Raw genomic sequence first — 13688 nt, forward strand, 5'->3', positions numbered from 1 at the left:
TGGCTATAGAAATGAACCATTTTCAGTTTATTATTGCTTTAAATAATTAGCCTATTAAACACTCAGGAAAATAAATAATCCATTTTATCACAATGATTCTTGGACTGAGGGATTGAGCTTCTGGGGTCTTTTACTGTGATGCTGCCATCATAATTTGTCTTCATGCTTAAGGCAATACTGAATAAATAATTTAAATTTCTCTTCAAAATTCTCTTTGTTGAAGCCTGGGATTGTTGTGTTTACAAACTAATGTCCTGAGTCCTTGTAATGCACTCTGTCTCTCCCTCCACAGCATAGCTGTCAATCTGATGGTAACTCCATGTATTTCCATGGGACTGAGGGCACCGATTTTAACTTTGTAACAACCAGGGATGTTGATCTTTGGACTGAAGGCAGTGTAACACAGTGGGTGGAAGAGTTTGAAAGTCAGCCTGCAGGGTAAGTGCTAGTTATCTCTGGTATTCTGAATATATGTACAGTTATCTAGGGGATAAGTGAGATTCAAAGGAGAATTGCTTTAGCCCCAAACATACATATTTAAACCACAGCTACATGTCAAAGAAATTTGTTGAGAGAATGGATTAAGTCTTTGTGGTGGGGTGTAAAGGATCCATTGGAAATAATATTTTAACTCTTTATTGCTATTATGACTTCAGAAGGAAATAAATACAGCTATTCACTTCGTGGCATGAAAAAAACTAAATCATCTTCTCTCTGTTCTTTGCTGCAGAGTTTCTCTAAAAGGTTTTCTTTACACTCGCTTATGGAAAAAGCACTTGACAGCGTAGGGAATTTAATTCCCTTCACCTTTCCCCAATGCCTACCCTCATTCAATTGACTGCACAAGGATATTCATGCAACAGTCTCCCTCAAGATTTCAATCTTCAGTTAACTCTGAGATTCTATAATGTTTGAGATTCCAGCAATTTTAATCTGAGTAATTTTTTTTAGTGTATTCTGTGTGTAGAGTAGCGAAAGGTTTCATATTTCCAGCATCTACTGTCTTTGAAGGGAATAAACTGCATGGACTTGTTTTTACTACAAACAGTTGTTTACGGTGATCTTTCCCTTAAGACTAACTACTGTTTTTTTTATCACCACAATTAACTAAAAATGTGTACAAATTCTGAATGCTCGGAGGTCAGACCAGTGAGGTAGCTACCTCGCTGTGAAGCTTAATCTACATGCTGAGCCTTAACACTGTTGTTTCATCCACAATCACCATCTGCATTACTATCTTCATTTGCAACTTGGCCTGTGTTGTTTCCTTGTCTCATTCAGGGATCCCATCCACCTCCATGTCCTTGCTTGTACATTCCAGCCTTCTAACAGTAATTCCCTGTGCATCCCTTCTCCCTTCACTGTCCAATTGCTGACAACCTTTCGCTGTCTTAGCCTTGTCTGCTGAAACTTTATCCAATTTCATAAACCTTCTCAAAATCTATCTCTTTAGTTGTGCCTTGCACCTCCTAATTCTAAGTTTTGATTCTAAGCATAATAGGTCTGTGGAATGCAGGAACCTGAGTTAGTGCAGCAGTAATGTGGAGCTGAACTATTGTTGAAAAGTAAAGATTCTGTCATTGGGTGCATTTCTGCATCCTAACCCCATCTTGTGGCACAACACAGCCAATCGAAAATTCAGCCGCCTGTCTTTAAAAATAGCTTGGATTGGTAAATGAAGGAGAATTGAATAAAAGGTAATCATAACATGGAGATTGCATTAACAAATCACTTGTGGTAAAGAACAAACAGCAACATGGTTTGGTTGGACCCAACCAACTGTTTCTATTTTATAACATATATGCAACTCTTCTACTGTTGCTTGTTGATGGCTTCCCTCTCCTCCTCCTCCTCAAGCAATGTCTGAGGATAGTTACTGCAGAAAAAGTGTGATGTAAGTGTTAATTGTTATTGAAGATATGGAGAGAGAGTTTAGATTTATTGTCCCTAAAAAAGAGTTAGTGAACATTCCCACTGTAGATTTTCCTTACAATTGTTTGTATTTATTTTCATTGAATGCTGTGTAGATAAAAACTGTCCAACTCTAGTGGCAGCATGTACAGTTGAGTGGAACCATGTAGATATTAAAATAAAAGTCAACAATGTTGGCAAATGATAAAAGGATTTTGAGAGTTTAAAATAATCTTAAATTAATTAATTAATCAAATTTGGGATCATTTTTATTTGCTCACTTTTATTGTGTTGCATTATAAAAGGTACTATATAAATGCAAGCTCTTCGTTTATCTTGTTAACGGCCCCATCAAAACATGAACATGTCTTCCCTCCCGGCACTAACGAATGAACCTGTGCATTTCTAGGATTTTCTGTTTTGTTTCTGGTGTTTGGCATTTGAGGTTATTTTAATTTGTCTCCATTTTCCCCTATCTTTTTCTTATTGTAAGTGTCAGAAGTTGATATTCATGTTGAATTCAGCATTGGTACACATGCAATGTCTTCTAGTTGAGAATCCAAGGTTCCACTGAGATTACGCTTTTAAATAGATCTGTGAGAGATAGATTTGTGCTGTTTAAACTACTGACTTCTTGTAATCTATGCAGTTAGACATGCTCTTGTCTTTTTTGTCTGGACTGAACAGACCTCCAATTAATGCTTTGTTTTGCAGTGCAAATCATCAACTTAATTCCTTTTTAACCTGATATAGTATTTAAGATCACTTGTTAATCCAGATATTTATTTCTGAAAATCATCAATGTCACTTTCTTGTAAACAGTTTTCCATAGGGAAAAAATTCTTCTGTTCACTCAAATATCTGCTAGTAAATTCACATTCCACAAGTTGTATCCTTTAAACCCCAGGTTCATGTTTCATTTCTTGCCCAGTGCTAATAAAAATGTGTTTACATTAACATTCCTAATACTTACTTTCATCAAACCTGTCAGATTATGTTGGGACAACCTTATTTAATACTATATTTCCCCAGTTTTCAGCCCTCGTGTGTGCTGTCGATGTTTATAAAGGCAAGTGGTGCTTAAGTGTTGTTGTGGCTGTAATTAAAGTACAAAGCAGAAACAGACCAAGCTGACTGATTATTGCATTCTGTTTCCCTACAGCTGGGAAATATCAGGAGCTGTCATTGGCACTGAGTGCAATGTCATGGAGTCAGGCTCGTCTCTTGTGTTCCTCAAAGATGGAGACAGAAGTATTTGCACAGCGTATCTGGATACAACTAATGATGGAAACCTTAGATTTTACTTCAGCATGGGTGAGTGAACAGAACCAACAGGAAACATGGTGGAACATTATTATATTTGGTTGCTCTGTCTGTTCACTTGCTTTGAAATAAAATTTTCATCTATTAAGGGTTTTCTTAGTCACTTTCAAAACATTCGGTGAAGCGCACATGCAGAAAATCATGAAATTCAATTCAGATCAAATGTGAATGAAATAACATAAAACTATGTAAAACGTATTGCTATATCCTTAACTCTACTACAATGTGATTGTATATTGGGTAGTACATGCACACTAAGTAGAAACGATGATTAGACCACTTTTGGGAAGGAATAGCAATGTTCACACAGAATGAATGTCTAATACAAAACCCTAAAAAGGTATAAGTGATAATGGGAACTACAGATGCTGGAGAATCCAAGATAATAAAATGAGGCTGGATGAACACAGCAGGCCAAGCAGCATCTCAGGAGTACAAAAGCTGACGTTTCGGGCCTAGACCCTTCATCAGAGAGGGGGATGGGGAGAAAGAACTGGAATAAGTAGGGAGAGAGGGGGAGGCGGACCAAAGATGGAGAGAAAAGAAGATAGGTAGAGAGGAGAGTATAGGTGAGGAGGGTGGGAGGGGATAGGTCAGTCCAGGGAAGACGGACAGGTCAAGGAGGCAGGATGAGGTGGTAGGTAGGAAATGGAGCTGCGGCTTGAGGTGGGAGGAAGGGATGGGTGAGAGGAAGAACAGGTTAGGGAAGCCAAGACAGGCTGGGCTGGTTTTGGGATGCAGTGGGTGGAGGAGACGAGCTGGGCTAGTTTTGTGATGCAGTGGGGGGAGGGGAAGAGCTGGGCTGGTTTTGGGATACAGTGGGGGAAGGGGAGATTTTGAAGCTTGTGAAGTCCATGTTGATATCATTGGGCTGCAGGGTTCCCAAGCGGAATATGAGTTGCTGTTCTTGCGACCTTCGGGTGGCATCATTGTTGCACTGCAGGAGGCCCATGATGGACATATCATCTGAGGAATGGGAGGGGGAGTTGAAATGGTTCGCGACTGGGAGGTGCACTTGTTTGTTACAAACCGAGCAGAGGTGTTCTGCAAAGCAGTCCCCAAGCCTCCGCTTGGCTTCCCCAATGTAGAGGTAGCCACAGTGGGTATAATATACCACATTGGCAGATGTGCAGGTGAACATCTGCTTGATAGGGAAGGTCATCTTGGGGCCGGGGATAGGGGTGAGGGAGGAGGTGTGGGGGCAAATGTAGCACTTCATGCGGTTGCTGGGGAAGGTGTGGTGGGGTTGGAGGGGAGTGTGGACCGGACGAGGGAGTCGCGGAGAGAGTGGTCTCTCCTGAAGGCAGACAAGGGTGGTGATGGAAAAATAGCTTGGGTGGTGGGGTCGGATTGTAGATGGCGGAAGTGTCGGAGGATGATGCGTTGTATCCGGAGGTTGGTGGGGTGGTGTGTGAGAACGAGGGAGATCCTCTGGGGGCGGTTGTGGCGGGGGCGGGGTGTGAGGGATGTGTTGCGGGAAATGTGGGAGACGCGGTCAAGGGCGCTATCGACCACTGCGGGGGGAAAGTTGCGGTCCTTGAATAACATGGACATCTGGGATGTGCGGGAGTGGAATGCCTCATCCTGGGAGCAGATGTGGTGGAGGCGGAGGAATAGGGGATGGAATTTTTGCAGGAGGGTTGGTGGGAGGAGGTGTATTCTAGGTAGCTGTGGGAGTCAGTGGGCACACCTGGCACCTTCCCCTACAACCGCAGGAAGTGCTACACTTGCCCCCACACCTCCTCCCTCACCCCCACCCCAGGCCCCAAGATGACTTTCCATATCAAGCAGATGTTCACCTGCACATCTGCCAATGTGGTATATTGTATCCATTGTACTCGGTGTGGCATCGTCTACATTGGGGAAACCAAGCGGAGGCTTGGGGACCGCTTTGCAAAACACCTCCGCTCGGTTCGCAACAAACAACTGCACCTCCCAGTCGCGAACCATTTCAACTCCCCCTCCCATTCCTCAGACGATATGTCCATCATGGGCCTCCTGCACTGCCACAATGATGCCACCGGAAGGTTGCAAGAACAGCAACTCATATTCCGCTGGGGAACCCTGCAGCCCAATGATATCAATGTGGACTTCGCCAGCTTCAAAATCTCCCCTTCCCCCACTGCATCCCAAAACCAACCCAGCCTGTCTCTGCTTCCCTAACCTGTTCTTCCTCTCACCCATCCCTTCCTCCCACCTCAAGCCGCAGCTCCATTTCCTACCTACCACCTCATCCTGCCTCCTTGACCTGTCCGTCTTCCCTGGACTGACCTATCCCCTCCCTACCTCCTCACCTATTCTCTCCTCTCTACCTATCTTCTTTTCTCTCCATCTTTGGTCCGCCTCCACCGCTCTCCCTATTTATTCCAGTTCCCTCTCCCCATCCCCCTCTCTGATGAAGGGTCTAGGCCCGAAACGTCAGCTTTTGTGCTCCTGAGATGCTGCTTGGCCTGCTGTGTTCATCCAGCTTCACACTTTGTTATCCTAAAAAGGTATAGTCTTTTTTCTTTATTTCCTCCTGTTTTTCTAAAATGTTCTCCTCCTTGTTAGAGACAAATATGAATGACCACAGACTTGAGACCAAGGCTCTATAACTCTCTTGTAGAATTTAGAATTTTAGAATTTGGAACTGTACAGCAAAATTTTCCTTTGATATATCTTGCAGTTCTGATTTATTCAGTGTAAGGACATCCTACACTCAACATCCAGCCAACGTGCAATCTGTCCTAAATATTAGCCTCCTTTAGAAACAGAGAAATTCAGGAAAAGGACTGTGACATTAAACCTATTAATCTGCCCAAACATTCATTTAGACCAGAGCTGATCTTTTATCTGCATTGCCACTTTCCCACATTGTTTCCATATCCCAACATACCATTAGTCTCCAGAAATCAATTTCTGTCTTGTGCATGTTGTGTACTCCCTGAGGTATATAATTTCAAAGATTTGTTACCATCTAGATGAAATTCCTCCTCAGTTCTGTCCTAAACAGCCTTAATGTTATTTGAAATTAAATCCTTGGGTTCTAGAATCAAGGGAAATATTCCATCTACATCTATCCTGCCTCACCCACATAAGACTTTATAAGTTTCAATGAGATCACCTCTCATTCCTCAAAACTCTGGAGATAATGTAATGAGTTGCCTCAATTTCTTATGAAACAATCCTGCCATTCCAAGGATTAGTCTTGTGAACTTTGTTGAACTTTCTCTTTGGTAAACACATACTTCATTAGATTAGGAGATCTAAAGTACTCCAGGTGCAGTCTGACCAAGGCTCTATACTTTACTGCATACTTAGCTCCCTTGAAATTAACACCGACTTACAGTTTGCCTTCCTATTGCTTTCTTCCTACAGCTACCTTTTAGTAACTCTTTGACAAGGACTCTTTGATCCCCTTCAACACCCACACTTCCCAATATCTCGCCACTTGAGATATTCTGCCTTTCTGGGTTTTTTTCCTGCGAAAGTGAATAGCTCCGCCTTCATTCACTTTATATTCCACTTCCCATACCAGAGAAAGAGTTCATGTTTTGAGCCTGTTATGACTGTTCTTTTAATTTAACCCTTTCTCATTATACAATAGTAAATCCACAGCAGCCTAGTCCCCAGTTGCTTCCTCAATATACTGTTCCAGGAATACATCTTGTACACACTGCAGGAATTCATCCTCCACATCATTAGAACTGACTTGACTAAACCAGTTTGAATGCAAATTAAAGTTGCCCATTATTACAATCTTTATTTTTTACAGCCGATCCAACAAAAGAACTACAGTATGGTGTTCTATAAACAACTCTCACCAATGTTTGCTTCCCATGCTATTTCTTATCTCTACCCAAACTGATTCTTGATCTAAGATCCTCTTTTACTGATGTACTGATCTCATCTATTATGAGGAGTGGTATCTGCCTGCTTTCTCTATACCTCCCAAATTTAGAACGCCGCTGAATATTCACTCCCCTATCTCGGTCACCCTGTAGCCACATCTCTGTAATGGCAATGAGATCATATACATTTCCTCGATTTGGGCATTCAAATAATAATCCTTCCTCGTGAATACACATTCAGATAATGTCTTTGATTCAAACTTTTCAACATTATTTTCCATTTTGATCCTATTTGAATTTTATTATTGCTTTGTCTGTCTTCTGTTTGTACCTTCTCTTCTATTTTATTTTATTTTATTTTTGCTTCTGTTGAATCTGCATTCCCTCTTGGTTTCTCATTTCTGATTCCACAGAAGAACCAGTTTAAGCCCTTCCACCAGCACTCGCAAATTTCCCCAATTGTTAGTTCCTGTCCTGCACAGATCAATTCATCCATCTTGTACAGGTACCACCTACCTCAGAACAAGTCCTAAAGTGCCAGGAATCAGGTGTCCTCCCTCCTACACTGGTTTTCCAGCCATGTGTTAAATCACCCAGTTCTCCTATTTCTGTATTTCCTAGCATGTGGGACTGGGTGTATACCTGAGATTCATGCTTTGGAGGTCCTAATTTTTGAATCTCTCTTGTAGCTGTGAAATCAGTTTTCAGGACCTCATTCCCCTTGTTCCATAAGCCATAGGTACTAATGTAGACAATGTCCCTAGGCTATTCATCCTGACTACGAAGAATATCCCAAGTGCTTGGTGAAAATTTTGATTGTGGCACTAGAGAAGCAAATATTCCAGCATGGAGTCATGTTTACGACCTCACACCCCCTAACTAAAGAATTGTTTATCAGTATTTATTTTCCACTTGTCTTAATCCCCTCCTGTACATCTGAGCTGCTGATTGTCCCATTGACTTGCCTATGACTGCAATAGTCTGAAAAACCATTGCTCCTTACCAGTGCATAAAGGGAAAATGGATTTGTGAGCAGGCTTGTCTCTGGAGTCCTGCACAATCTATCTAGTTCACTTGGAATGCCTTGCGGTCACCCATCCCTTATTTCCCTGCACACCCCTAACTGAGGTGTGACCATCTCCCCAAAAGTGCTGTCCTCTGCCTCTCAAATGCAGGAGAATGACCCCAGCTGGTGCTTGACTTGCAAACCTGAAGTTCAAGCTTGTGTAGTTGATGACAGTTCTTTTGGGTGTTTTTGTCTCAGTCTCAAGGTGCTTCCATGACTTCCTGTATTCCACAGGCTGTATATGCCACTTTGCTGAGCTGCCCTGTTATAACTATACCGATTGTTTGTTTGTTTATTAAAAGTAAAACGGATTACTAGTCCCTCACCAACCAGTTCCTCCTCCTGCTGCAAAGTCAAATCCAAATACTGGATGCTGAAGAAAGCAGATGAAACAAGGGAAATATAGAGAACATCACCTCCTCCTTCCTTCCTGTAACTCACCATTCACAAAATTCACCCAGTTTGAAATCTTCACTCTCCTTACAAGATGCATTTAGGCCTCTGTACTTACACTCTTTGGCATTACACTGTAGTAACCAGGTCTACCTAATTAATTATTTGGCTGTATTCTAGTTTAGAGGATGATGCAGTGGTAGTGATACCACTTCGGGACCAGATGGTCCAGGCTCAAATCTAACATACCCTAGAATTCTGTCATAACATAGCTTCATACAGCATGAAAACAGACTCTTCAGTCCAACTCCTCCATGCCAAACAGACATCCCAATCTAACTTAGTCCGATTTGCCAGCATTTAAACCATATCCTCTAAACCTTTCCTATTCATATACAGATCTAGATGCCTTTTAAGTGTAATTGTACCCGCTTCCACCACTTCCGCTGGCAGATCATTCCATACATGCTCCACCCTCTGCATGAAAAAGTGTTTTTCAAAATCTTTCCTGTCTCACCTTAAACCTATACCCTGTAGTTTTGGATCTCCCCCCACCAACCCTATGAAAAAGACCCTGGCTATTTACCCTATCTATGCGCTCAGGATTTTATAAACTGCTATAAGGTTACCTCTCAGCCTCCAACACTCCCTATAACTCAAACCCTCCAGTCCAAGCAAGATCCTTGTAAATCCCCTCTGCACTCTCTCAAGTTTAACAACATTCTTCCTATAGAAGGGTGCCCAGAATTGTACACGGTATTCTAAAAGTGGCCTTCTGAATAGGTTGATTAACAATTTTTTTTTCCCCTGCCTAACACCAACAACTTTAATTTTTTACCATACTGCAAATCTTAGCACAATAAATGCCAGTTAAATATTAGCTACAGAAAACACTTTTCATAAGATATTAACACTTAATAACACATACTCTGCTTGGAATTTCTATGGAATCAACATATGTATAAAATACCAAGTTAATGGAGCGCTATTATTTTGTTGAATCAAAGAAATGGAGCAAATAAAGAGTTCCACTAAAAATTGAACTAATCATTGGCTAATTTATTTTGGCATATTGTATGCCCAGAAGTTGTGTAGTCAGGTAGTTTTTGCTGGTATCCATGTTTAAGCAGGAAATAATATTCTATCTCTTTCTATCAGGGAGTGGTTCATGTAATCCTGGGGAATCATATGAACATGATGTCACACTCTATGCCGTGGTTGAGGGTAGAAAAGAGCACGTTTTGGATGTGTTGCCTTTTTCATCCTACAGGGTAAGTGGAATTGCTGCTTGTTCTTTAAATGCCTAACTTTAATTAATCAGTATTTTAAGGTAATATGTCTGCAATGTGTATTTGAGTGCATATGGATAGCATAGATCCTACCAGACCATGATATCAGGATCTTAAATGAACAGTTTATCTTTCAGCTCATTAATTAAATGAAAGTAAGGACAGGAAACATAGCATTATAGTAATGGGGTACAGATTCAATCTCTCCCTTCTGCTCTGCCAAGTTTCTAATCACTGCCACATCTGCAAAGTCGTGTGGTAGTTAGAGCACAGTCAGATTTTCCAGGACTGTGGAAAAGTGAACAGAGAGCTGTCTGCTGTTGCCGTTACTCATCAGCCACATATGAATGAATGACTTTGTGATAAATCTACAGGCACGTGACAAACTGCAAATGCTGTCATCAGAAGTGTGCCCCCAGGGAGATGAGAAAGTTAATAAAGGTTCTTCTAAAAAAAATTCAAATATTCATAACTTCAACCAATAAGAAAATTTACTTTATGACTACAAATCGTTGAGGATTTTCAATGTTAATATCCGTATGTGTTTTTATATCTTTTATTAAAATGTAACAGTTTCAACTGGTTACTTAGGATGAGCAAAGTGACTTCTTTCTATGTAATTTCTTATTGCCCAAGGGTTACTGATCATAACTCAAAACCATAATATCACGGAAATTGCTGGCACCAAGAATTCCTTTTACCAGTGCAAAGGTTCAACCTACCCTGTTGCTGTTTTTTTACACCACATTCTAATCAACCCTAACCAAAGGCCCTAATCAACAACATGGTAGTCATTATAAGTTTATCTGTGCTATTCCTCGTTATTGTTGCAAATCGGTGAGATTGAACTGCTGCATTACCCAGCTGGATAGTTAAGGTAGTGACAGCATATTCTATATCTTCCTTCTTACGTGTCATGCTGTCACATTTTGTTGCATGGTGCTTCTGTGAATCATCTGGTGTTTAATTTTGTTAAAAGTACGATACAAACAAGTATAAATTGGTATCAACTATAATTTAGAAGGAGAAACATTAACTTGTGTCTGTTTAAAGCTATTATTAATGATTTTGGCCCCGTTTCAACTACTCAGCGTATATAAAACAATTTCCTGACCCTTTGCCAATAGTAATGTGGCAGAATTAATCAGCCAAAGGGTGATATTTATGACTTTATATCCCCATTTTGTCCCATTTTACTTGTTTCCAGTCCCATTTTACTTGTTTCCAAGAGTCTGTCTCAGATCAGAAGGGGTGTAAAGTGTGAAATTTTCTTTAATACAGTAACAGTGGTCCAAGATCCTTAACAGTCAGCAATATTTTCCTATCAAGTTTCGTCTGGGTATATAATACTTGACAACTCTTTGCTAACTTCAATGAATCTAGCAACGTGACAATGGTTAACTGCTTATGTGTTAAAATTAAAGAATTTAAAAAGTTTCTACCTTTTAACCTATTGGCATTGTTTGCAGAAACCAGCCCTAGTTTCAGTTGCTATCAGTCCAGAACTCCAGACATCTGCCACAAAGTTCTGCCTGAAACAGAAGAGCCACCGAGGACTGAACAGGAACGTGTGGGCTGTGGATTTCTTCCACATTCTACCTGTCATGCCACCATCACCTTCTCACTTAGCAGAGTTTTCTATCAACTTGGGCTGTGGATCTCTTCAACCAGGCAACAGGTAGCAGCATTTTGATCACCTGGTGACATTTTCTTGTCTTGGGCAATTTGTTTAACAGTTTATAACATAATACATAGTCCATCATGATGGCTCAAGAGTAAATATGTTGCCAAATTGTGACTGTGAGCCCTGCAGACCAGAAAGGACCGAGGTTTAATCCTTTGATCGCTAGATTGAGCTTTCTTTATCATTATTGACCTATTTTCCAATCAGAAATTGCACACAACTGAAGTAACAAACATCTTCATTCTACAAACAATAATGAATCATTATGGCTGTGCTTCATGATTGGCTAATTCCCATTACCTTTGAATATTCATTGGTTTGATGGCTACAATTGTCAGTTATTTTATGTGAAGGGCTCTGAAACTATCTGCACTAACCAAAACTTCATTAATTGCTGCTTTCAGTGACGTGCTTTCTTGTTTAAACAAATGTAGCTGCAGACTGTTAGTCACACACAAAGTTAATTTCAGAATATCTAGCGGTATCACAAGAAAAACAAGATGTAGCCCAAATCTGAGACCTAGAGCTGCCACTGACCTGGAATTACACCTGTGATATGAGAAAGAACCTCCATCTGCCCAAGTCCATGCTTTGTTTCATGATTGAGAAGTATTTGCCTGTTTGGGTAAGCTATCTGCAAATGTAAGGGCCATCAACCACATTTTGCTTAAATATTGCCGCGAAACCCACAGTTGCTTTCCCAAAATTGATCTCCTTTTTCTTTCTCAACTGTAGTGGGATATGAGGCAGACAAAGCATGTGCTTATATTTTTTCCAGGAACATGTCGTTAGCCTACCACCAGAGGCTATTCCTTGTAAAGGGCTGCTCCACATGGCTAACCAGTACTCTCTTCTGTACTTACCACCTGCCAAAGGCATAGTAAAAGGATTTGAGGGTTGAGAATCAACTTGTTTGACCATGTTTTGAAGGCACCTTCTCTGGCCATCAAGTCCTCAAGTAGGACTCAAAACCAGAGCTTCAGGTTCACAGGCAGAGATATTACCCTTGCTCTACAAGACCTCCTCTCAAAGCCTATCAGGAAACATGAATTCTTTGGTCATTCCCCCTTTTCAGAAAAATAGCTTATTTGGTATCAATTGCCCTTCTTTTGCAAAGGTTTGCAAACTTTTCAGAGATTCACTAGAGAGCTCCTGTCAGCTCCCAGTTAGTTCTGCTGATGCCTTGATAGACTCCATAGATTTACAGCCTGAACTGAATAGTTCCTTGGCTCCAATTAAGTCTACTAAATCATTCTTTGTGAAGAATGGTGATGATGACTCCATTTTTAAAAAATTTCATTTCTATACTACCAGCATAAGTTTGGAGTTTTCAACAAATCATGGACGATCGTGGTCCCTACTGCACATGGAGTGCCTGCCTGACCTATGCACAGGCCCACACCATCCCCACAGCTCTGTCTATTCTTCTGAAAACTATAGTGGGTAAGAATCTAACTTAAATTCTATTATTATCTTTGATTTAAAAAAACTTTAAATTACTACGGTGTAGTGCGGAATGACTCTTCCCTTTCTCCATCCCTCTCGATACACCCCACCTTCCTTCCTTCCATGCCACTCCACCAGTAGCAAGCCAAACAGTGGAGCTGAAATAGTGCCAGACCCTGTTGAAAAGAAGCTAAATGAGAGTGATCCAGGAACTTAGTTGGCTCAGTAACTGTTCAGTCAGATGGGGTGCCATACTTCTGCACATTTCTGAAATCACTGAACTAGTAAAAATATCAATATTGAAGAGGTCATTTGATAACATGTATGTTGTCCTGTGTTACAGGTGGAGTCGTATAACCATTCCTCTGCCATATGCAGCGCTCACCACAGGGACCAGATTTCGTTGGAGCCAGATGGGCCCTGTGGCTGGAAATATGTGGGCAATTGACAATGGTTAGTCATATTGGGCATTTGAAATTTAATATTATACAAAGTAGAATCAACATGATTGCAGGTGTCCAAGTTGTGTTCAGCTAGTTATTTCCTTGCATGTTTCATTTAGTTTGTTTGAATTGCTTATTTAATTGGGACATTTGGAAAACTCTATAATGAATAATAACTAATAGCTGATAGACAATTCAATCTGAAGTTCTATTAATATGCTACTATATGTCATAGCAATTTTTTAACAATGATTCATTTTTTCAACTTGTATCATCTTTTATTAAAAACAATGACTCATGGGT

The 13688-nt window shown here is 40.7% G+C and overlaps 1 protein-coding gene across 1 annotated transcript in view; it reads left to right on the forward strand.

Annotated features, from left to right (window-relative positions):
* reln (reelin) overlaps nt 1-13688 on the forward strand; it is a 363171-nt gene that overhangs the window by 170470 nt on the left and 179013 nt on the right. Inside the window, exons 12-17 of the mRNA XM_048553828.2 lie at nt 293-438; nt 3074-3225; nt 9682-9794; nt 11282-11490; nt 12811-12939; nt 13286-13395. Of these exons, the coding sequence (XP_048409785.2) occupies nt 293-438; nt 3074-3225; nt 9682-9794; nt 11282-11490; nt 12811-12939; nt 13286-13395 (859 nt within the window). The remainder of the gene's footprint in view (nt 1-292; nt 439-3073; nt 3226-9681; nt 9795-11281; nt 11491-12810; nt 12940-13285; nt 13396-13688) is intronic.

Source organism: Stegostoma tigrinum, chromosome 25 (assembly GCF_030684315.1).
Source record: "Stegostoma tigrinum isolate sSteTig4 chromosome 25, sSteTig4.hap1, whole genome shotgun sequence".
Taxonomy (NCBI): domain Eukaryota; kingdom Metazoa; phylum Chordata; class Chondrichthyes; order Orectolobiformes; family Stegostomatidae; genus Stegostoma; species Stegostoma tigrinum.